Source organism: Pseudorasbora parva, chromosome 11 (genome assembly GCF_024679245.1).
Source record: "Pseudorasbora parva isolate DD20220531a chromosome 11, ASM2467924v1, whole genome shotgun sequence".
NCBI lineage: Eukaryota > Metazoa > Chordata > Actinopteri > Cypriniformes > Gobionidae > Pseudorasbora > Pseudorasbora parva.
In genome coordinates, this window is record NC_090182.1 from 39,496,939 (window position 1) to 39,523,312 (window position 26,374).

At 37.9% G+C, this 26,374-nt stretch overlaps 1 protein-coding gene across 4 annotated transcripts in view; it reads left to right on the forward strand.

The window, feature by feature from the left end:
- The first annotated feature begins 4,175 nt into the window (after window positions 1-4,175).
- Window positions 4,176-26,374, forward strand: part of LOC137093168 (C-terminal binding protein 1) — a 45,963-nt gene continuing 23,764 nt past the window's right edge. Inside the window, exons 1-2 of one of the 4 annotated variants that reach the window (XM_067457912.1) lie at window positions 4,176-4,251; window positions 23,944-24,098. In XM_067457912.1, the coding sequence (XP_067314013.1) occupies window positions 4,245-4,251; window positions 23,944-24,098 (162 nt within the window). In that variant the 5' untranslated portion in view covers window positions 4,176-4,244. Of the gene's footprint in view, window positions 4,252-4,309; window positions 4,472-20,018; window positions 20,284-21,079; window positions 21,805-23,943; window positions 24,099-26,374 lie in introns of those variants that run through there. The other 3 variants (XM_067457913.1, XM_067457911.1, XM_067457910.1) reach the window with 3 other exon arrangements.

Genomic DNA, 26,374 nt, shown 5'->3' on the forward strand with positions numbered 1-26,374 from the left:
ATAGTATACGAGCAAGACAGTCCAACTAACGAACATATTACAATTATGACAAGATTAGAGTTACAGCAATCACAAAAACACACACAAACCGTTCTCATGAACAACTTGATAGTAAACAAGCACACAGTCCAGCTAACCACATATTACAATTATGACAAGATTAGAGTCATAGCGATCACAAAATCACAAACTGTTCTCATGAACAACTCTATAGCACGAGCCGACAGTCCAACTAACGACATATTACAATTATGACAAAATTAGAGATAGCGATCAAACTGTTCTCATGAACAACTCGATAGAACACGAGCACAACAGTCCAACTAACGACATATTCAAATTATGACTGGATAAGGGTTATATACATCATGAAAAGAGTAAACAAACATATATTAGGAGAGTAGTATCTTACTTGTCGGAGACATTGTGTGAGCTGATGCTTGAAGCACACAGTGATGAGATTTAGATGCTCCATACAGTGTGAAAATGAACGGGTCTTTATCATCGCTGAAGTGAGACACAATACGATCGCAAATGGACTAACAAGTGAACATGACACACGAGCATAGTCAAGCAGCATATATTAGGCTAGTTCTCGGCTAATGTCTGTCATGTGTGACTCGTGTGTTTTGAATAATGATGTGCACAGAGCGAGAGCGAGCGCTCTTCTCACCATCAATAGTAGACACGCCCCTTACCTGCTGATTGGCTACAAGTTTGTTATTCCACTCGGCCCGTGTCCTAGCCTGACAAGCCAGACCCACATCAAGATGTTTGGTCTGGAAACTCACCATAGACAGGGCTCAATCCGAGGGGCGGGATAAACGGTTGTCTTTCAAACTCCCTCTGCACGCGATAGGATAGCGCTAAACCAACCAGAGCAACGAAGGTGAAACAGAGCTTGTTGATAGATTAAACATTCGCCGTATCCGGTCAGCAAAACCCCGAACACATCTTCCCTTTTTAAGAAGGACTTCAGTGCCGTTCTTTGTCTTTTTCTCAGATAAACTCAACTCAAAGTCTTCCAGAGTCGCGGTCAGAGCTGATTCGAAAGACTGCCGTTTGCCAGTTTCTGTGTTTACTAGAAGCACGCAAACGCAACTCGGCCTTAGTCATTATGGCCCCGCCCACCGACTCTATACACAATGTGATTGGGCCGACAAGAGTTAGGGGAATACAGCTCAGAAGGGTATTGAGAGTTGCTAGACGGCACTTGCGGGGCAGATTAAATTTGCTGCCGCTAGGGTGCGTCTAGATTTCTAGGCTACCCGTGTCCTTTTTCTAAAACGGTTTTGAAATAAGACATACCCCACCCTTGGGTAATGAGTGGAGGACAGAGGAGCCTATTAAAGAAGAAGTTACAGGTCTGTGAGAGCCAGAAATCTTGCTTTTTTTGTAGGTTACCAAATACTTATTTTCCACCATAATTGCAAATACATTCTTTAAAAATCAGACAATGTGATTTTCACTTTTTTTTCTTCTCATTCTGTCTCTCGTAGTTGAAGTGTACCTATGATGAAAATTACAGGCCTCTCTTATCTTTTTAAGTTTGAGAACTTGCACAATTGGTAGCTGATTATTTTTTATTTTTGCCCCACTGTATTCTGATGCTTTTGATTGGTTCTCTGGCTTGAATCCAATTACTTCAATCCACATTGCCGCTGAAAGCTTTTAGCTACAACCTATTTGAGAGTTGCCACCATGAGTGATAAAAATGTGTTCCATTGTTGGAAATGTAAAAAATAACTTTAATCCCGAAATCAGAAAATGGCAAAAATATAACCGTTCAGTGCAAAATATGTTTGCTAATTATTAAAATGCTACCGACATCCAAGGCTTAATTGTCGAACCTGAGGAAGGATCTCCTGTGGTGAATGTTAACCTTAAGCACCACCTAGTGGGCAAATCTCTTTATTAGGTTTTCACATGCAAAATAGAGATACTAACACAATGATTGATCTTTGAGTCTAAACAATAAAAATTACTTTATATATATATATATAAAAAATACCATAAAAAATATCGTAATAATACCGGCTTCACTGTTGGGTCTGTTTGGGTTGCCAGTGAGTATGAAACTAGAATCTATTCTTTCTTCTGTTAGTAAGAAAACAATATTAGGCCTTATAGGGTACAATGTTTTCCTTTCACACAAATATAGTGTTAAAAAGAATAGTATGCATATTTTTATCTCTTTTTTATATCAGTAAGAAGAAAAACTATACGTTTTTTTAACTACAGTGTAACAAACTAATTGTGTGTTTTTTCCTAACTATCTCTGTTAATTAGAGCTTAACCTGCCAGGTTTAAATGTTTGAAAATGGTTAACAGTTGAAAACATTCTCAGAAATGAAAAGTAATTAAATGTAATGTTACATTACTTTAATAAAGTAACTGAAATCGTTACACTTATTTCATTTTAACTTGTAATATGTTACATATTACATTTCCAAAGTAACCTTATCAACACTTTACAGGATAGTAACCCAAAAGTAGACCCTTCAACAACCAGGCAAAGCATTTATAAAGGTGACAACCCCAGAGGATGAATCGAAAATGTCAGATGAGACATTTTAAATGTATTAAACCATCGCTTCCAAATAACTTCATATGTGCGATCTTGAGTAAATTTTAGGTGTAAATGTCAGCACATTCTGAAGCTCATATAAAAAGTGACAGAGGACTGCTTGGGCTTCTTATTCTGATTATATGAGGTCTGATTCTTTATAAAGATTTTACCAGAAATTGTCATAATGAAATAATTGCTATTTAAGATTTCAGGTGAATGCCAAATATGATTTATAGCACCACCAAACTGCAAAATCACAATAGGGTTTAGACCTTTTAGACCAAGTTTGAGTGTAGCATTTTGGGACATGTGGTCTTCACCTCACAGCCGGTGGAAAATAGGACTCAGGCAGAAATCATGTTCATGGATGCAGTTATTAAAATTACTTTAGTATGAAGCAGAGCATGACGGAGTGTTGTGGAGCGGAGCACGGTGTGTTTAAAATGGTGTTATGACGTTCCTCTGTGTGTTCGCTCAGCATCTGCTGTGATACTTGTTCACACTGCTAAGAGTAAAGCATTTCTGCCAAATAAAACCGGAAACCGAGGGTAATGCAGATATGACACAATTGACAGACGACTCCCTTAGACACTATGCTTAGACATCTCGGCTTTTTAGTTAATATAGCAATTTTCTCATAATTTACAAATAGTTGAAAAGATTTGGGATAGTACTCAACTGAACAAAATATATAACACTGGCCTGGTGGTTTTGGATATTTTACTGCAAAAATACTACATAGTGAACTTTTAAGGGTGGGGCAACCTCTCACATCAGATCCACCAAGATAAAATCAAGCTCCACCCTATGTTCTTGTTCGAGCAGCCATTTAACTGATATACACCACACTAGGGAAAAAAAATCTATCACAACTTCTGTTTCATGCTGATTTTAAGTACAAAACTGAGGACAAAACGTGTCATAAGAAAATACATTACAAGGGTTTCTGAGACGCAAAATATAAGCGTGAAAAACCCAGCATTGTGTGACCTATGACCTCACTGAGAGTTGTCAAGGCCTTCAAGATAATGCATATCTTTGATTTAGCTAACTTTTTGCAGTTTAATTTTATTTTTGAAAGCTGACAATGTTTGGAAAATGTATGGACATATCTGTGAAATTTTATAAAACATTTAAGTTTAATTAATTAATTAGATTTATTTTAAATATTATGTATGGAGTATTGAGTTATGGTCTGATAACAGCTGGGTTTAAGGGGTGATAATCTAAGTGATATATATATATATATATATATATAATACTTTATGATTTCAAAATGTATTTTTTAAGTAATGGTTGGAAAAGTTGTGCGTCGTGTGTCGTGACGGCATCTCATTCTCAATAGTCTCAATCGGGTCTCAATAATCATGTATTTCAGTTCGATGCGGTATTAAAAAAATCCTTTCCCTTCTTCACCCACTCTTCACCTCCTCCACCCTCACTTTCACCCCCCATCGCGCTCACATTTCTCTTTCCTGCACGAGCATGCGAGTGAACCCTCCCCCACCTCTCTGTGTCCGCTGGAGCAAGGAGTCTTGATATGATTGGCTCTCGTTCAAGCGCAGTCTGCCCTGATTGGTTGCCTCAACGACCACACGTCCCTGATTGGTCACATTTTCGTTGCATGTTTTACCTGAATCCCGGGCACATTCAGGGACTTTAGCCTAAGCGGGTGATGCAAGGTTTGTGATTGTTTTGCTTTTCTCTTCGAGCTGGGTGTGTACTTGTCAGAAGAGGCAAAACGGCGTTGCTATTATCTGTTTATATTTTCGCTTTTTATTTCTGTCGGGCAGATGAAGGCGGCTGTGGACTGGCTTCGGAGGGACTGGCTGTCTTAGCTAACACACTTGCATTTAAGGGCACTTAGTTGTCAACACTGTGGCAGAGTTCGGGTTACTTTGAGTAAGTGTGTTCACAGCCACTTGATATTTTAAATGACTTTAAATAATTTGCGGTAACAAATGAGATACGGAAGCTGGAATTAGGACGTGGTAGATAACTATAAGGGTTTTGCAATCCAGTCTTGCATTAAAGTATATATATATATATATATATATATATATATATATATATATATATATATATATATATATATATATATATATATATATAAACAGTTAACGTTAACGTTACTCTCCAAATTATTTTTGAAACAACTTAAGACACTAACTGTTTGATGTGTAATATGTTTAATATTGTACTGTCTTTTGAATAATTGTCGGTACCACTGATACTAATACAGCTACTGAGGTCTTTATGATCTTTTTTGAAACATTAATGATAGACATTCAATATTACAGAATAAATGAAAGCTATATAAATTTAAACAATTTACATAAACCCATTATAATAAATGTCATCTGTCTGGAAATACATAAATTGAATGAAGTTATTAAACAGTCTTCACTGCATAAATAATAAATTAAATATAGATTAATCATTATTACAGCCATCAGAGCAACTGGTTTATTAGGTTGCTGTAACTTTAAGATAATTTCATTTTGTCGCAACTCTAAATTAATTTAAGATGTTGTTTAACTAATTTAAGAGACTGCTCTTATGAGAATACTTGACAAAACTGTCATTTTGGCACAATTCTGTGTGTTCTTGTTCATTCAAACGTGAAATAGCTCGATTCTGGCACACGTCTTTCTGTGCGTCTCCGTGTGGCAGCTCGTCTTCTTTTGTCTTGTGGTGCTTGAGTGGTGTAAAAGCATGAATAATAGTGTAATCATATTATGAAAGGCCAAACGATGACAGACAAATAAATAAATAAATATATATATACAACATTGCTGTCAACATTGAACATTGAAAATAAGGGAGATTTCCCGGAATCCATCCCCAAAATAAGGGATTTTTTTTTTACACGATTCTTGTCCACAAACAAAAAAAAAGAAAGAAAGAAGCACTAATCATAACAGTCTAAAGAGTTTATAACTACACAATATATATTAAGCATAATGTTATTGACATTATGCCAGAGCTGCCTTGGTCTATTGTCTGTAATGTTTGTTTACTGTAATATTTACCAGTAAAGAGTATAGCTTTTTTTATACATGATTCTTATACATGATCCCACAAACTAAAAAAAAAAAGCACTAATCATTAACAGTCTAGAGTTTATAACTACACAATATCTATTAAAGAATGACAGACCAATGTATATGTTTGAAGTGCTTTATTTAGGAACAAATTAACATTACTCGGTTTTGGTTTTGGTTGGTTAAACCTAGGGATGGGTATCGTTAAGGTTTTAACAGTAGTACTCTTAACGATACTGCTTATCGGTCCGGTACTTTAACGGTATTCTTATCGGTACTTTTTGAGATTATATATATATATATATATATACACACAATTAACAAAGATACACATTATATAGGCCTGCACAGTGCTTTAATTTCAGGAAGAATTCTAGTAGGCTAATCAAACGTAAAATAACACTGCATAGTTTATCATAAATAGCCAAAATAATGCTTATTAAAGCTGGTTATTCATTCAAGAGCTGTGAGTGATTTTATCTTTGCATTTGGTTGTTTAATTCGCAGTAATTCGTCATCATGTTTATTTACACCGCTGCCTCTTTAAGACAGATGTGCAGATCTATAGGCGACTGATAATAGGCAGATACATTACACTTTCTCCCGACTATCCATAATAACCACGTCCATTTTAGACACAAACTTTGTTTAAGAGACTCTCTAAGCCGGTCATTTTGACATAGATGTTTGAGTACATTTGATCGTTTAGACGCGAGTGTGAAACCGAAAGTGTGATTTGCTCGTCTCGTTGCGGCTGTTTCAGAGTGCGCGCGCCGACTTGGGAACAATCTCTTGCACACATGTTTGTGCTTTTAATCGCTCTTTTTATTATTAAACGCGTCCCACAATTTACCAACAGTAGCTAGACTGCATTTTACAACAATCACTGATCGTGCTTATTCTGTCATTGCGTTTGAGTTATATGGAGAAAAAATGACAGCGTAGGCAACTGCTGCAATGGGAATTAAGTTGCGCTAGATATGAATATCAAAATTATAATCTTTGCCAAAGAAGCCAAAATTTAAATTAAATCACATTATCACAATCTAGTGTAAAGTGAAACTAGGCTATTTGAATGTTTAGTTCTGTCCGTGGGCTGTCGTTTTGTTCTCTCTCTCTCTCTCTCTCTCTCTCTCTCTCTCTCTCTCTCTCTCTCTCTCTCTCTCTCTCTCTCTCTCTCTCTCTCTCTCGTCACGTGCATTTTCAAAAGTACCGACAGCAGAACCGATAACGTCCGAGCTTATCGATACAACGGTCTTTCAAAATTCAACCCCGGGGCCCGTTTAATACCGGGTTTCGGTACCCTTTTCCCTCTTTCTCCCGCCCGCCGCTGCAACTGTCTTCTTCTTCGATAGTAAGCTACTGTCTGTATACTGCCACCTGCTTGACTGGAGGTCTAGCAACCCAAGTGCAAAAGCCACTTCACACAGCATAGACCGTTAAAAGCTTCAGACACAGATGTAGTTGCGTGTTCTGAGTTAACACAATCAGAGCGTTAAAAACGGGATATTTTACGGGAAAATACTAAAACGGGAAGACAGCGGGAAAAGAGCTAAAATACGTGAGAAACCCGGGGAAAACGGGAGGGTTGACAGCTATGATATACAGTACAGACAAAATTAGAGAACAATTTAGAAACATTTGATTTGTTTCAGAATTATTGTTGATATTCATTGCTTGAAGATTTAAGGAAGATTCGCTGTGGGTATACCATTGTTCTGCTAGCATGTTTTACCAAATACCAAGGTACTTCAATAAAAAAACAATTTTTGTCAAAAAACACTGCGATCAAAATTAGAGAACAATAACCAATACAGCACAAAAAAAAAACATTACAACTAAAATGTGATGGTTACAGCAGTCAAAAATTTGTAGGAAGTATAGAGGCCCTTGCTTTGATTGAGCTCAGCACATCTGCGGCCACAGGACATCACTATATACTCACACTGCTCCGGTGTGATCTTGGTCCACTCTTCTTCAGTCTCTTCCACAGTTCGGTAACTGTAGTGGGTTTCTTAGCCATAACTGATCTTACATAGATTTTCAATGGGGTTTAGATCAGACTCTGGGCTGGCCATTTCATTATTTCAATGTTCTCACTTTCAAGGAACTGCTTTACCCGTTTTGCAGTGTGATAAGGGGCATTGTTGTCATGTATAAAAATTGCGGGCTGATTGGGAGATGCTCGCAGTGGAGGAACCACATGTTGGCGATGGAGGTTCTGATAAACAGGTTCTGAGGTTCTGCCATGTAGCTGTATAATAGGCCCAACTCCTGCTGCAGAAACATCCCCAAAACCATGCCACTTCCTCCTCCATCTTTCACTGACTTCTTTAGGCACTTTGGGTTCAATCTTTCCCCAGTTTGATGCCGAACATAATGTTTCCCATCAGACACAAATAAATTAAACTTGCATTCATAACTAAAATTTACTTTGGACCAATTCTCCTCTGTCCACACAACATGCTCCTCAGCAAAGGTTAGTCTAGCCTTTTGATTCTTTCTGCTGATGAGAGGCTTGGTCACTGCAGAGTGAGCATCCAGTCTGAATTCTCTTAAATGACAAGACACGAGACAGATCCTTACTGTGTTCAGCTCTGAACTGGCGAGCAATTCCAGCTGCAGTGTTGAACTGATTCCACACTGAAAGTCTCTGCATTGTCCGGTCCTCTCGTGCATTGGTCTTGCGTACCTTTTTGGGTTCTTGAATGAATTAGTGTCTTTGTAAAGCTTCAATATTCTAGAAATTACAGATTTGGAATGACCAACTTCTTTTGCAATCGCTGAAAGGGTCATCCCTTTGGCCTTCATCTGGACAACCTGGTGTCGTAGTAACTTTAGAGTGGCTTGCCATCTTGCAAAGTCAGTGAAAATTAGAAAGTTTGCTTCAAGTTAAATAGGGCTTGCCAGATTATTACTGAAATTAGCACCAAGTGCCAGATTAACACCCGAAGTTTGAAGGTATCTGAAAGTGTTCTCTAATTTTGACCAGCGTTATTTTTCAATTGTCTTATTTAAGTTGTATATAGTATATACTGTTCTTCAGAATATATTTAACTTGTGAAATATGCTTAAAAACTGCCCTTCTGCTCCTGTTAGGATAATTTCAAAAAAGGACTAAGCAGTGACCTTGAAATTTAGGAAATTGTATGTTCTCTAATTTTGATCTCTACTATATATATATATATATATATATATATATATATATATATATATATATATATATATATATATATATATATATATATATATATATATATATATATATTAGGGCCGGGACTTTAACGCGTTAATTAAGAATAATTAATTACGTGACTTTAACGTGTTAATTAATTACGCAAAAAAAAAAAATTAACCACACTTATTTTTGCACCACGGAACGTTTTTCAATGAATGAGTTTCGACGGACCGATTATACTGGAACACCAACTAGCGCTCGCTCCGGAGTCACGACAACAACAAACCATGGGTGCGTCTCAATCAGCTCCCTAGTTCAGTAGTCAGGGCACTGATCAGGGAGTCAGCCCATTGACTTATGTCCTGATCAGTGCCCTGACTAGTGAACTAGGGAGCTGTTTGAGACGCAGGGCATGAGTGAACATGAACGAAGAAGCTGATGAGACTGCTTTGCTTGGCCCCGTGGATGGGAAATTTTGTTTTAAAAAAAACGAAAGAATGGAAGCGTCGTCAATAGCATGGTTGTGTGCAAGCTATACAACAAGGAATTTGCGTATCACCGCAGCACATCGAGCCTCAAATATCACAAATATGCTTTTGCTACACTTAATGGCAAACATTGCACTGGTCGGCTGGACTGAAATAAATAGACAATATTTTGTTGACTAATCTTATGTATTCTGTTATTATTCAATGGTATACTTAAAACACATGTGAAAAATTACTTCTCATTGTTCTCAGGTCAAATATTTATACAATTAAAATGCGATTAATTTCGATTAATTAATTACAAAGCCTCTAATTAATTAGATTAATTTTTTTAATCGAGTCCCGGCCCTAATATATATATATATATATATATATATATATATATATATATATATATATATATATATATATATATATATATATATATATATAGCACTTATTTTCATAAATTCCGTGGTGTGACATAAATTCCGTGGCATTAATTTTAAAAATCACAAATATTTTATATATAGTCTTAATTAATGAGGTCATCAGAATGGCATGAATAAGAATTATACAATAATTACAAAATTATTTTTACAATAGAATGAGGAATTTTGTCATGTTACACCATGTCAACTTCCTCAATGTATTAAATGTCTCATACTCTTCCGTCTGTGCCTCTAGTCCAATTTGATTGGCTGGTCAGTTTTAGGTGTGTTTAATTTGTATTAATTTATTGTCATATATTTATGTATCATTTTTATTTACTATGTGGTGACGTGTGCAGTCTACTTTGGTCATATGTTTAGTATCTGTTTTGTCTAGTTGCAGAGCAGAGCTGAACATCCAGTACTTTCATAGCATCCTGTAGAATTTTGTCTGTTGTTGAGAACATGATTGACTGAAATCACAGCACGAGCTGAGCCAAGACTCCAAGACAGAGAATAATCTTGATCGAATCACTGCCTGTTCTCTGACATTCACCATGTAGATATTCCATAGATACAATCTGTTAATGGACTTTGATCTAATAATGGACTGTTGGGTCTCTGCGGGTTTTTTAATGACATTTTTGTGCATCTGCACTCCCCGATTGCAGCCAAGTTTAATAGGATGCATTCAGTCACACTGAATTTATTTAGGGAAATGTTATCCCTGCACCCTCTTCCCTTCAAGATAGGCGATGTGAGGGAGTTTACCCATTCGCCACGCTGCAGTGTGTGTGTGTGTGTGTGTGTGTGTGTGCTGGCAGGGAGGCGGCAGCAGCAGTGTTTCTGAGGCAGCGTAATCTTTCTCAGGGGCATCTTTCTTATGCTCTTTGCCTCTCCCCACCTCTATTTCCCCATCTTTTATTGTCTTTTTCAATAGGTTTTTTAGGTTTTCACCGGTGCCAGTTGCGATCTTCCTCATTCATCATATATTGTTTTCCTCTGACAGGTTCTTTTCCCAGCTGTCCTCTTACCGTGGCTCAGAATTGATTTGGCTGTGGTGGATGTGCGGTTTGGTGTTGAGATGGTTTTCACCTTGTTATGTCCTTGTGCTGTTTTACAAGGAAAAAATATGCCCAGTTGGTCTTGGAGAAAATATATACCTACTAGGATTTTGCAGTGGCAAATTGACCAGATATTTTTAAAGGCGTCCTATAGTGCCCCATTTTACAAGATGTAAAATAGGTCTCTGATGCCCCCAGTCTTTGTTTGTGAAGTTTTATCTCAAAATACCCATAAGATCATTTTTTATAGCGTGTTAAAATTGTCAAAACTTTTTGTGTGTCCCTTTAATTGCAAATGAGCTGCTGCTTCAAGAGCTTCTATTAGTAGCTCTGATCACCTCATGCAGACACACACCGAAATGTCCAGAACTGTTTAGCCCTTTATGTTCAAACCAGAGTCAGACAATGATGTTGAAACAACACGTAGAATGCAATAGGATGTTTCTGAATGGTTAGTTAATGAATTTATGTAGCTGATGTGGAGTTAACTATCTTCAAGTCATCGATTAGCATATCCTGTCATGATAATCTATAAATCGCTCCTGTGGGAACTGTTGTAAGATCCAGAGCATATATGCTGCATGGAGATAGGACATGTATAGTTTTGTTTAATTACGGTTATGACTTATGTTGTCATCTTACTTTTAATGGCATGCTATTGCATTTGCGTTATTGCAGTACATGTGAAAAGATTGCGACAACTTGAGCAGACTTCTTAATGTGCTCTATATAACAACTCTTCCTCTTCTCAATATTGCTTTTGTTGTGTGTTCCTGGGGGCCGGGTTTATGTATATAATTTATAATAAATAATGCAATATTTCATAAAAAAATAAGAATTGCCCATTTAGATTTTATAGTGACTTTAAAGAATTGGGTAACACTTTACAATAAGGTTTCATTAGTTAACTACATACTTAATAACTTGCATTATTAAAATCAAAAGTTGTGTTTCTTAACATTAGTTAAGGCACTGTGAAATAACATGAACAAACAATGAACAGCTGTACTTTTATTAACTAACATTAACAAAGATTAGCAAATCGGTATGTATTGCTCATAGTTTGTTCATGTTAGTTAACTAATGTTAACAAATGAAACCTTATTGTAAACTGTTATCAAGGCTGGTTTAGAGAACATGTACCACAAGTTTGTTAGGTGTGATGATAATTTTTATTACAGATTTAGGGTGTGTCATAACTCGTTTGATAGCATTTTCTGTCGTCTGGTATCTGGAATGTTATATTAAACAATACAACTATTTACCTAAATTTAATGGGTAGATGAAAGAGAGTTAAACCTGACTTTTCTTGCACAAATCATGGATTTTCCATGAATTTTCCTAATGGATTGATGCACGAGCGGCCGTTTTATGGCACAGGCATGATTAGCCAGCTTATTCAATGTGGCCCGAAGTGCATACGTGAGGCATACTTTGTGCTTAACTTGCCAAAACCAATGGTCCCCTGAGGTCCTGACCATCGCTAATGAATTCACAAAGAATGGGGCTCTTCTGCTTGAGTGCCAATCTGTTTGACTTCTCCACTGGAGCGCACACACGCAAGATACAGTATGTCTGTGTTCCCAGACTGTCTTGTTATTCACATACTGACTATCAGATAGCAGAAATACAGTGCAGTACATGACAGACAACTTACAGTACATAGATGGAGTGAGTGTGAGTTAACTGATAAATGATTGCGAAAACTCAGCGGTTCATTAAATATATGAGAGTAGTATGTTTTAAACTGTCTATGTTAAGGAAAACCTTCATGTGAAACCTTCAAGTTAAGAAACTGAACCTGTGTTAAAGGAATATTCAGCGATTAGTACAAGTAGTTTAGGAAGGCTAAATAATAAGGCTTATTATACAGCGTGTAATGATAATCAAATATTTTGTGCAGTGGAAATCTTGGGGGCAAGATACTGATCTGAGATAACGTTCAAATAAACATTGTTGAAAGTATAGCCACTATAGGGCTAGATCATGTGGTGGTGTATACTTTGAGAGTTTCAGCTGTACCGGTTTTACTACTGGTTTATGTGTGGTGTTATTAATAAATTCCCACACTGAGCACAAAACTATAATCTACTCTGCAAACGCAAGCGACTGCTTCCAGTGTAGGCAGCTTTGTTGATTTTAATGGGAGCGGTTTATAGTTTTGAAGAGTTTTACCACAAATTTTCAAGTAATAATGATGTAAAGGTTGTTTATGGTTGCTGAGCAGAAGTCCAACTTGCATTAATTCAGAATTCCACTGTTGAATGGTCACACCATCATGGGTACGCTTGTATTTACAACAGCCTCTAAGCTCATTTAGTCATATCTATTATGTATTACTGTTTTGTTGTAGATTAACATGTTTCATAATGTAAAGCTGTTTTTGCTGTGATGCCTGGATTATCCTGGATCAGTTATGAAAAATAGTATCTAAAGTGATACTATACATAGTTAATAGGGATGCATGATATATTGGCCACCATATCGGAAACGGTCAATATCATGTTGATTTTTAATGTTATCGTTATCAGCCCGATATGAAAATTTTGCCGGTATATTAAAGCTGATAAATAATGTATAATTTCCTTCAATTGAGACACTGCAAAATGCGCACTGTTTGCCATGATGGTTTTGAATTGCTTGAAATATATTTTTGAAATCATTTTTAAAAAGTACAGTACGAAGTATAAAATACAAAGAGCAACATGCAGCTTGCAAACTTGGTGGTATAGGCTACATAAAATTACAGAACATTATAATTGTGTTCTTGGGACATGGCTTTTAATGGTGAGCCTTTTGTTTTAATAATCAGGCTAGAGCCCTGCATTTATGCCCGAGCCCGACGGGCCCCGACTTTTTTACGCCCCTCGGGCCGGGCTTCGGGCCAATTTTCACATCATACCTAAAACGCGGGCCAGGCTTCGGGCCTTTTTTAGGCTTCTCCTTCTTTTTATATTTATTTTATTAATTAAAAGGAACAATGAGATGTCCTGCGCTGGTGAACACGAGACCATAATAGCTAACGCGACTGTCAAGATGGCTCGCACAGTGTTCAGAGCATGTTCAGAGTCCGCGCCAGCAGCAGCAGCGCGCGTTTCTTCAGCGCAGCTGCTAGAGTTAAGGCCGGAGACACACTGCAAGCGTGGTGTGAGCGTGGCGTTTCTGTTGCGTGTCATCCTCGGGGCGTCTGCTGCTATTAATGAACAGGGCTATCAATGTAGTCCGATCACTAAACAAACCAATTCAGAAGGATGAAAGCATTTCAGACGAAACTGGACAAATGTAAATGTAGCCTATCCGGTTGTTTAAACCACATGTATACATTTTACTCCTGGCAAACGGTTAAAAAATAAACGTGTGAGAGCGTGTTATGGGCTATATGTTGTAGTCAGATAGATATGATGGCGCTGCACGTATCGCCGCAAATGACTAATGCAAGCCAACGCAAATGGCCGAAACTTAAAATAAGTCTTAGATGCTCAAAAACACAATCATCTTCAATAAAAATGAATGAGACTTATGATCTTACCAGTGCGCGCTTTCTTATGTGGTCTTTGAATTTGAAATAAGCTGCTGAATAAAATGCATCTTGAATCTTTTGCTTCGGTTGCTGTAAACTCCGTTAAATGAGCATATACCACGGGAATTGAAGATGGGATTTATATTCGTTTTGCGTAGGTGTAAGGTAGGCTATAAGACAACCTGCATGCTCTTTTTTTCATTATTTGTTTTTAGATTGTTTAGCTCCGTTTGCGAGAGCCGCGAGCAGAATCAGCCTGCCTCAGCTCGTCAAAAATGCCTTTTAGGCTACTGGTGGTAATAGTTGGCGAAATTAACTAACATTGTGATGCTTGAAGTGTTTTATATTTATGGATTTTATTATAGGCAAGACAAGTCAAGAGTTGATTTGAGAGACTAAATAGATTTAATATGCGGTTAACTCACTGTCGGCCGCTGGTCGCTTGGTTGTCACTTAAAAAAAATTAAAACTATAATTTAACAAACAAAAAAATGCTCTAAACATTTTTCTAAATTAACTCAATAAAGAAACGAAACGAAATATAACTACTTTGACATTAAAAACAAAACAGAACTATTTTAATGGCTGAAAGAAAAGAAAAAAGAAAAAAAAAAGAAAAAGAAAAAAAAAACGGGCTCCAGTCGGACTCGGGCCGAGAATTTTGATAAGCTGTCGGACACGGGCCGGGCTAGGGCCTCAGCGTCTCGGGCCAGGGCCGGGCTAGGGCCTAGATTTGAGGCCCGTGCAGGGCTCTAAATCAGGCTATCAAAAATTATATATATGAAATTATATAAAAATTTGGATTTAGATTTATCGGCCAATATATCATTGTCAGCTTTTGGTATACAAAGAATTATCAATATCGGCCAAAATGTTCATATCTGTACATCCCTAGTTATAATAACTACATAGTATCTAAACTATGAATAATTAACAGACTCTTAACAGTTATAACTACATAGTTATGTGCTATGTAAAACGTTTTGGCATCTAATTTTAACAAATACGTTTTAAGATTCCCTTACAGTGAATGACAAAGTCATTGCAACCACCACACTACAAAAGACTTAAGCCCCGTTTCCACCACAGGAACTTTACCCAGGAACCAGGAACTTTGGGTGGTACTTCGTGTGTTTAGACCGCAGGTACCAGGGTCTAAATGAAGTTCCGGGTAAATGAGCTCACGCAGCATTTTAGTTCAACGGGCATTTTTAAAAGTCTTTTGCGAGGTTCGTTCTGCGTTCAGTAAATATCAGTCTTGCTCTCTGTCTGGTGGCGCGGTCGTCTCAGTCATCTCACGTTCAATGTCCGTAATAGCTGATAATAATATACATTGTCATTTTAAATCTAGCTCTTTAATGTCGTTGTTAATTACCTCGTAAACCTATACATAACCAGCAAAAGCAGCACAGCTTGAATCTCTTCCATACTCGTTATACATTTTTTTTCACCATGTAAACGACCTGACCGATTACTTTTAAGTGTGTGTCCTTACATGACGTGACGGCGCGCGCCGCGCTCATGTTGACAAGAGAGGAAAGTAAATTTTTCTGAGGGGTAAACTTTTTATTTCGTGAGTTATGAAGATAATGTTGGAGTAATGACACAGCGTATATTGCCCAAGGCAGTTTTTACTTTAACTGCGCCTGACAGAAGATTTTTTTTATCTGAGATGATTATTACACTTTACAACAAATAGCTATAAATAATACTGTATTAGTCCTGGTGGCCGTTAAGAGTTGCTATGGCTACAGTAAACACACTCAGCTGCTGGAGAGAAAACAGCGGCGACATTTTTGATGCGGCAGACAAACTGCATGTGACAAAATGATCACTTAAAAATGATTACTGTCCTTCACTGATTTGGAGGAGCAGTCGCGCGCAGTCCTACATCACCTAATCTGCCTAATCTTCTCGGAACTTTATCGCGGTCGAAACGCAGACAGCTGCAGGTCTGGGGGGAGAAAAGTTCCTGTAAAAAAGTTCCTGGTACAAATTGTTCCGGGTAATTTTGGTGGAAACGGGGCTTTAGTGTTACTTTTAAAAATGACTAATGTGGTAAAATTGCTTACTAACCTTGCCTTTTATATCAAATCTTTTATCTCATGTAAAGAGCCACTAAATTAACAATAACCATTGCATGATAGCAGAAGTATACCAGAAAGGAAGTGGCCTATGTTTACAATTTTTAATGTTTACAAAAAAAGTGTCTCATAATTACCAAGACTGCATTTATTTGATCAAAATAATAAATCATGTTACTGTTTAAAATAACTGTTTTCATTTTTAGTATTAAAAAAATTATGTATTTAATTTATTCCTGTAATCAAAGCTGACTTTTCAGCTTCATTACTCCAGTCTCCAGTGTCACATGATCCTTCAGAAATATTTCTAATATGCTGATTTGCTACTCAAGAAGCATTTCATATTATTAATAAATGTTGAAAACAGTTCTGCTGCTTTCAACCCCGTAATGACCCAAACTTTTGAACAGTAGTGTAAATGCTTTAACAAAAAATCAAGCATCACATTTCTCCTTTTAAGCCTCCAGAATCTTCCATAGTAAGTTTACATAGTGTAAACATAATGTACTGCAAATGGTGTTAATAGATCTTAAGCTGTATTGAAGCTGTAACATAACATCCTTTGACAAATTTGCATGTGGCCTGTGAGTTGATCATAGCTTTGACAAGGATTGACTTAGTTTACCTAAATTAATCTGCTGACAAATTATGCATGTTGCAGCTGGAGATGCTTAACAGTTTCTGTTCTACCATTTAAAGCAAATTACTTCTTAAGTAAAAGATTAGAACCACTTTTAAAAACAAGTATGGTGTCCGAGAGAGCGCTTGGAACACATGCAAATAGAAAAAACACCATAAAATTAAGAAAATGTTTCTGTATTTGGTTGAGTTGAGTATTTGTCGGTGTTTCTGTATTTGGTTGAGTTGTGAGTATTTGCTGTGTGTTTCTGTATTTGGTTGAGTTGTGAGTATTTTTGGTGTTTCTGTATTTGGTTGAGTTGTGAGTATGTGTTTGTGATTTGGTTGAGTTGTGAGTATGTGTTTGTGATTTGGTTGAGTTGTGAGTATGTGTTTGTGATTTGGTTGAGTTGTGAGTATGTGTTTGTAGCCCCGTTTCCACCACAGGAACTTTACCCAGGAACTAGGAACTTTGGGTGGTACTTCGTGTGTTTAGACCGCAGGAACCAGGGTCTAAATGAAGTTCCGGGTAAATATTTCCCCCTCCAGACGGCCCTGCTCGCGAGGTAGTACTTTTTCAAAGTTCAGGAACTTTCGAGGGCGGGACTTGGGCGCTGAACATGCTGATTGGTTGAGCTCACACAGTTCAACCGGCATTTTTAAAAGTCTTTTGCGAGGTTCGTTCTGCGTTCAGTAAATAGCAGTCTTGCTCTCTGTCTGATGGCGCGCGGTCGTCTCAGCCATCTCACGTTCAATGTCCGTAATAGCTGATAATTATACATTGTCATTTTAAATCTAGCTTTACAAGCTTTCTGAATATGCTGCAGCTGCATGCTGCTGAATCTGCATATTAGTGCTCTTTTCTGTCGTTGTTAATTACCTCTTTAGTAAACCTATACATAACCAGCAAAAGCAGCAAAGCTTGAATCTCTTCCATACTCGTTATTAATTTTTTTTCACCATGTAAACGACCTGACCGATTACTTTTAAGTGTGTGTCCTTACATGACGTGACGGCGCGCGCCGCGCTCATGTTGACAAGAGAGGAAAGTACATTTTTCTGAGGGGGAAACTTTTTATTTCGTAAGTTATGAAGATAATGTTGGAGTAATGACACAGCGTATATTGCCCAAGGCAGTTTTTACTTTAACTGCGCCTGACAGAAGATTTTTTTTTCTGAGATGATTATTACACTTTACAACAAATAGCTATAAATAATACTGTATTAGTCCTGGTGGCCGTTAAGAGTTGCTATGGCTACAGTAAACACACTCCAGCTGCTGGAGAAAACAGCGTTGACATTTTTGGTGCGGCAGACAAACTGCATGTGACAAAATGATTGCGATTGAAGTCATCACATGTAAACACCAGATCGGTTTAGATAACGTCTCATGTAAACAGTTCACTAAATCTTTCAATCGGTACACACACAAATGATTACAGTCCTTCACTGATTTGGAGGAACAGTCGCGCGCAGTCCTACATCACCGGACTAATTTGCCTAATCTTCTCGGAACTTTATCGCGGTCGAAACGCAGACAGCTGCAGGTCTGGGGGGGAGAAAAGTTCCTGTAAAAAAGTTCCTGGTACAAATTGTTCCGGGTAATTTTGGTGGAAACGGGGCTTGTGTTTGTGTTTTTGGTTGAGTTGTGAGTATGTGTTTGTGTATTTGGTTGAGTTGTGAGTATGTGTTTGTGATTTGGTTGAGTTGTGAGTATGTGTTTGTGTTTGTGTATTTGGTTGAGTTGTGAGTATGTGTTTGTGATTTGGTTGAGTTGTGAGTATGTGTTTGTGATTTGGTTGAGTTGTGAGTATGTGTTTGTGTATTTGGTTGAGTTGTGAGTATGTGTTTGTGATTTGGTTGAGTTGTGAGTATGTGTTTGTGATTTGGTTGAGTTGTGAGTATGTGTTTGTGTTTGTGATTTGGTTGAGTTGTGAGTATGTGTTTGTGTATTTGGTTGAGTTGTGAGTATTTGTTTGTGTTTCTGTATTTGGTTGAGTTGTGAGTATTTGTTTGTGTTTGTGTTTTTGGTTGAGTTGTATGTGTTTGTGTATTTGGCTGAGTTGTGAGTATGTGTTTGTGTATTTGGTTGAGTTGTGAGTATGTGTTTGTGTTTCTGTATTTGGTTGAGTTGTGAGTATGTGTTTGTGTTTCTGTATTTAGTTGAGTTGTGAGTATGTTTGTGTTTCTGTATTTGGTTGAGTTGTGAGTATGTTTGTGTTTCTGTATTTGGTTGAGTTGTGAGTATGTGTTTGTGTTTCTGCATTTGGTTGAGTTGTGAGTATTTGTTGGTGTTTTTGTAATTGTTTGAGTTGTGAGTATTTGCAGCACATGTTGTCAAACTGATAAATATTTGTTCTTAATTTTCTGGTGTTTTTTCTATTTGCATGTGTTTTCTTCAGTTGCAGCACATTGAGCTCTCTCGGCCACTACAGGAAAGTCTATTAAAAACAGCGCCACATTTTTTTCCACAAATTTGTGCTGACTTTTAAAACTTTTAAAAACGTTTTGTCTATTTTGCCACAGTTTTTAACGCAAGAGTGTGTCCTGTGTGAATGGCCCCTAACCCTGTTTCTTACTTATTTTTGGAGACGTCTCTGAGCTGCCCATCAGGATTTTATGATTCAGTAATTGGTTTTCTGAGAGCTAAGTAACCCAGAACCATCACTGTCAGAGGCGTTTAATTAACGCTCACTCAGTATGAGTATTCATCTACAATTGGAAGTGACTCCCTCTTTTTGTTACAAATTAATATTATGTTACATTCTAAAAGGCAATCATAAAGAATAACATTTTTAATAATAGGAAATACACATCTGAATTTCCATCCCTTGATGTTGTTTTTTTGTGTGCTATTTTCCATGTCTTTTTTTTTCTTTTTGCTCCCTCTCAGGAAACAAAAGATCAATTTTGTGAGAGGACAGGCTCCACCCCATTCCTCTTCAGTCTTTCTTGTAGCCACCTCACACTCGTTCCTCTCTCTCGCTTTCGCTCTCCCACTCCCATAAATGCAGTGACACTTGCATTCTATGTGTGTGCATGCGTGTTTGTCCGAGTGAGAGAGTCGAAATAGAAAGTGAGGGAGCGGGGGGGGAGAGAGGGAGTTGGAGAGAAAGACAAGGAGGGGTGGGAGCGTGTGTGTGTGTGTTTAAGCTATCTACTCACAGAAAAGAAGGAATAAGAAAATTGAAGTAGCCGCCATATGCTGAGGATTGTGGTGAATGCCTTGCTGAGGAGACACGCTCGTTTTTCCGGCGGATCCTAAGAGATGGGAAGCTCACATTTGCTGAACAAAGGCTTGCCTTTAGGTAAACGTTTACGTTTCCTTCTGCATGGGGCCACACGTGAAAGTGTTGTACGGATATCTGTGCCAATATTTGAGCGTTCGTTCGGCTGTCGTACAGTATTCTGGCTTCCCCTCCCCCTCTTCCTTTCCTCCTCCCCTCCTCTCTGCTCTGCTTTTCCCTCTTTCCTATTATCTTTCATCTCAGCCATTCATCCACGTACAATTGCTTGCTTTCTGTTTCCCGTGCGAAGACTATATTCATCCGAGAGCCAGGGCTATGGACCTCTGATGGCTCGCTTTATTAACTGCATTAATCTTCCTGAGCTTGAAAGATAAAAACACACACACTATCCCCTCTGGAAAATTTGAGGGGTTGGCAAGGACATGACTCTCTCTCCTATGGCCCTCCCGCACATTGTGCAGTGGAAATGTGGCTTCCAGTTCCGGCCTTGACTTACTTCCTAATTTTGCTCTCTTCGAAGGAAATTCTCATTCTAGAAGAGTCCAAAAACAGTAATACTTAGCCGTAGCAAGAATCGTTTTTTTCAGGATTTCACGGAAATAGTTATGCCGTTCTTTTGCATCCAGCTAATGTTCAACTATTTAATCTTAAAATAAACAATTCTGTCTTATTTGATTGGCTGAAATTCCTAATCTGATAGTACAAAATACTTTTTTTGGTCCTATTTTTAGGTTGATTGATTTTAAGAATGTTGGCTAATAAAAGTAAAAATGGTTACAATTTATGGTTACCCTTTTTTCGACCTTTTTTTTTTTAAATTCCCAAGTGCACATTTCCAGGAAATCTTGGATGAGAACAATGCATTGGCTTTCCACAAATTACAAAAACAAGATTCACCCCAGCTCACTCTGTGACGAGCAAAACAGTGTCATTGAAAAACAGGTTTTGTTCTTTTCACACGGTGAACGAGAGGTTGGGATTTGAAATTGGCTTTCATTTTCACCAGAAGACAACAAAGGGGGGGATGTCAGTTTGAATTACCGCCCGTGGGCAGTTGAGGTCTTTAGACGCCATGTGTGACTGACCCTGTTGGTTCTTGTTGCTATGAACTAGCTAATTCAAACAGATCCAGCTCACCCTCGGGGCAGGGCAATATGAACAGAGCGCCGAGGGATTTTGACAGAACGGTGTGGTGCGAGAAACTACCATGTGTTTTTTTTTCTTCCAATGCAGGATTCTTGATTTACCTAGCTGTGATTTTACATGCGAAGACAGAGGATCAAATGTCCTTCTTATGAGCAAAATATGTCATGCTTTTCTTGATTGTAGCATTTGATCCCAGAGCTGTGGGCTTTTTATGTGCGCTTGGAAGCATCTATTGCATGTTGTTGGCAGTTTGTGCTAATCAGAAAAAGGAGATAACAGTGGCTGTGTTACAAGATAAGCGGATCATGCTGGGATAGTTTAGATGTCACTAACACATAATTTATGGTTGTAAAAGTTCAACTTCATTACGAATGGAGAAAACAGCTGGTTCTCTGTGGCAACGGATGTGTGAACGCGAGGGATCTTTTCTCAGAGGTAAACGAGGTCTTGTCTGTGCATAAATGTGTGTTGTGTGTGTGTGTGTGTGTGTGTGTGTGTGTGTGTGTGTGTGTGTGTGTAAGAGTGTGAAAGACTATACTGTAAGCAGGAGTGGGTGGGGTTGATAGAGGTGAGTGTGTCTGTGTCTGTGTCTTTTGGGCATGATTACACCATGTCTGCACTTGCTAGGCTGTACATGGTAAAATTGGGAGAGGTCACAGGTGCACATATTATGATTTTGTCACTATATCATAAATAACTAAATCAAATAACTAAATATCCTGTATTTGAAAGATACAAATTTGGTTAAAAATTATCCAAAATACAATTTTGAGTGAGTACACAACAAGCCAGTGTTCAAAACTCCTTACCTTAGCCCGATTCGCAACGGTAAGCTTATAATAATGTGTTATAATTAGTTACAATTAAATGTTACTTAAATTCGAGCTTCCACTGTTCGTCTTTGCATCATTACATCACATCTGCATACATAGAGAAGGAGACCTGGTTAGGCTACATCGCATGTGTGGATGCTGCAGGTGGTGGATCATTTGTAGCCTTTTCTCACAGCAGCTGGAATAATTAAACGTATAATTTTGATGGTGAATTGATCCAGACAATACAATACAATACATTTCTACAGTTAACTAATACACACTAAATACACACGCAATGCTGATGTTGAGAACAAAGTATAACAATAATAATAATTTGAATGTTTGATGTGATGTGAGCTAAGTGATTATTAGAACTTTTTTCAAAAGCATAAATATTACAGACCTCAAACTTTTGAAAGGCAGTATGCATATATAAATTGATTATCTGTCTAATGGTAGATATTTTTTCACAAATGCTAACTTCTGCTACTCAGCCAAGCTGACTTATCGCATACAGCTCAACAGTGACAGCCCACCTTTTCAGCAGCCTTGGTTCTGGAAGTGTTTTTCCCATTTATTTTCTCCATAGTGATTTGACCCAACAAACAGCTCTGAGATGAATCAACATTACAAATATTTACTGAAAGCAAAAATATGTGAAAATCGGATACAAAGACAAGATTATGTACTATTTTTTTGTATAAGTGAATGAGCTATAATCCCAAAAAGCATTGGAAATACTGTATTTGAAGATGAAAAAACAATGGTTTAGTATAAAATGATTGATTTTATTGTCATTGATAATATACAATTCAGTATATTTAAAGTTTTCTTCAAAATGTTCAAATATATACCCACATATGAGAGAGAGCAGGAAAAATGACTCAATGACTGACCAGTGATAAGCACTTTTGGAGTGGTTTTTATATGGTAGAAGCAACATATGTGGGTCTGAAATGGGAATTTGGCTCAAAATCTATCATCGTGGCCAGCATATATTAGTTTATTACAGTAAAATTAAAACTTAAAACGTTTGAGGTACTGGGATAAGACAGAAATTCAGACACGCATGTCTTTCTTACACATCATCATCTGCGTTGGATCAGCTGCAGTTACACTAAGATCATTCAGTGTTTTTCCTTAAAGCTGATTTCACATGAGCACTTGTGTATTTCATCATGGTGTCATCAGTCAGTCCTCTGATAAAGGGTTTGATGTCAAGTGTCTGGTCGAGTATGTATCAGAGTAAATTCTGTTATCATAATTCTGTTATCAAATTTTATTAGGAAAAATGGCACTGATCAGGAATTGACAAGTACTTCATCAGTGTAACTGTTCATTTGTGCATTGGAATGGAAAGATGACTAGATTTCACTGAATGGCAAGGACATCATCAATACACAATGAACACATTATATGTAAGAAAGGTCTTGCTCTCAGTAAAATAGCAGCGTTAGTCTTTTACGAGAGGATATAAAACCTACAGCAGCTCTCTGTATTACTGTAATAGCAGCTGCAAAACATGAAAAACATTATTAATATTGAGCAATAAAGGTAGGAATCAACCGACTGCTAATACACAATATTGTCTTTTTCTGTGTTTCTGAGTCACTTTATTTTTAGAATCTGAAACTTGCCATTCAAAATTTGTGTTTATCCTTGAGCCAAATCATTTGGAAAGCTTGATGAACGTCAAAATGAAAGTCATCTGAGCACAAGCTCAATACATGTAACATATGTGATTTATTTCTGTCTACAGGCATCAGGCCTCCCATAATGAATGGGCCCATGCACCCTCGTCCTCTGGTGGCACTGCTGGATGGACGGGACTGTACGGTGGAGATGCCTATCCTGAAGGACGTGGCAACCGTGGCCTTCTGTGATGCCCAGTCCACCCAGGAGATCCACGAGAAGGTAAATGTACAGCTGCTCAACTTTCAATTACTTGGTTAGTACCTATGCAGCAGCTTGCACCGCGCTTTCAGAAACCCTCCACCTTCCACATCTCCACCTGTATAGATTCCTTTATGCTATATTATACAGCTGAGCAGCATGTGTTACTTGCTCACAGCAGCGTGTCATGTGTGTATTGGCAGTAGCAAGTCCTGTACTTGCTCTGCAGCAGCAGCGTAGCAGATCTATTCTGCCAAAAACAGACATATCAACATTAGTCAAGTTTCCATCCACTTTTTTTGTTATCGACAAAATGGTCTGCGTAACGACCAGAGAACGTATAAAACAATGGACGTAGTGTTCTGAAAGGGATAGTTCACCCAAAAACTTAAAGGGGTACTTCAGCGCTGGGAAGATGAATCTGTATTTAAACTGGGTCATCAATGCAGTAGAAATGTGAAATTATTTTTGAATTTGGTGTCTTCTAGACTGAGAAAAGACAGAAAATGTATTTTTGTCCAATGGGGATGAAAGACTACAATTCCCAGAATGCTTCACTACCCTGTGAGGCCATTCCCAACACCACCAACTTCATTACTGTGACTGAGTTAGAGAAGACACTACAATTAAAAACTGAACGTGTCTGTTCAATATAATGAGTGAGTCACCGCGTGAGTGTCACAGCCCTGAGCACTAACTGCAGGAGTGCAACTAACTAACTGCGACTACATTCGCGGCATACATTCACAACGCGAGTTCAGTCTGGCACGCATTTCAGATCATGCCTTTGCAAGCTTAACTTTCATAGAAATGAATTTGAGAAGTTAAAAGACTTACATTGCTCACCATAGCTCCGTTTAAATGATCCTGTCTGCAAGCTGAGCTCTCCCTGCCAGCTGAGTGTAATCTCCCATCCCCCATGCGTGGATTCAAAACATGCGGAAATGGCTCCCTCTGCTGGCTGTAGTCTTTAGCCTCTGGGCAAACATTCCTCCTATGATGCAAAAATCGTCATTTTGCATCATAGGAGGAATTTTTCCAGAAATAAAACGCATAAATCTCTTGTCTCAGGGAGATATGAGGGGGGAAAGCACAATAATTTGAATATTCTCCAGGGTTTCTACTGATACAAAGCCATATGCTAATCGCTGAAGTAACCCTTTAAATTTGATGTTTATCTGCTTATCCCCAGGGCATCCAAGATGTAGGTGTGTTTGTTTCTTCAGTAGAACAAAAATTAAGATTTTTAACTCCAACCGTTGCTCCTATTATGCATGCCAATGAGGTCTGATTTTAATTAGTCCCCATTGACATGCATTATACGAGCAACAGTTGGAGTTAAAAATCTTAATTTATAAACATCAAATAAACGTAACATTTTCATTTTTGGATGAACCATCCCTTGAAGAGCATTTTTGAAACCCAAAGTGGAGCCAGCCATCGCCATCTTGTAGCGCGTTACTTCCAGATAACCAACAATGGGCAAAGAGGCGGACATGGGTGGAGCTGACAAATGGCTACTAGTGTCAGCAGCGGCAATCTACCTGTCACTCAAGTGGCCACGCCCTTAATTATGCAAAACAGTTATGCTTAATATAGCTATTGAGTTATAAAAAAGAAAATGCACCCCCCACAGTTGTCATGAAGGGCAAAATTTGCCATAGACCAAAACATCCTTTTGTACCAGGCTGTACTTTTTTTTTTCTGTTGTAAAGTTGGGCATTTTAACATGAGGGTGTCTATGGGATATGTCTCTAGCGGCTAGTCGATGAATAGCAGTTTAAGTCACTTCCATGCTGGATTCAAGAGAGAGAATGGAAGGTTGCCGCTTGGTAATAACATTATACCTAAAAAGGTCAGTGTATATTTTGGCCATTCGATTTTCCTTAAAGAAACGGGTATTCAAAAACAAAAAATGGCTCCTTTTTCGTTTTTTCATTTTTTAAACAAAACGAAAAACAAGAATTCAGCTTGATTTTTCGTTTTTCGTTCTTCGTTCAGAGGTAGAAAATGAATAAACAGCTTGAATATTCGATTTCTACACATGGGCGGTAATTATACGCACGTGTCTGCTGATTGGTCAGCCGAAGATCAAACTGCTCTTCCTCAGTTCAGCACAGCAGAATAAAAGTCCTGTGCTGCTACAGTATACTGCTTCTTAACGAGTGTTTTGCAGCTACATTTTATCTTTTATTAATCAAACAACCAGACTAACGAATGGCTCGACACGACCCATACCCCCAGGGAAAGAGCCTAGACAGGACTTTCCTCTGTGTATAAATTCACATAGGCCTGGG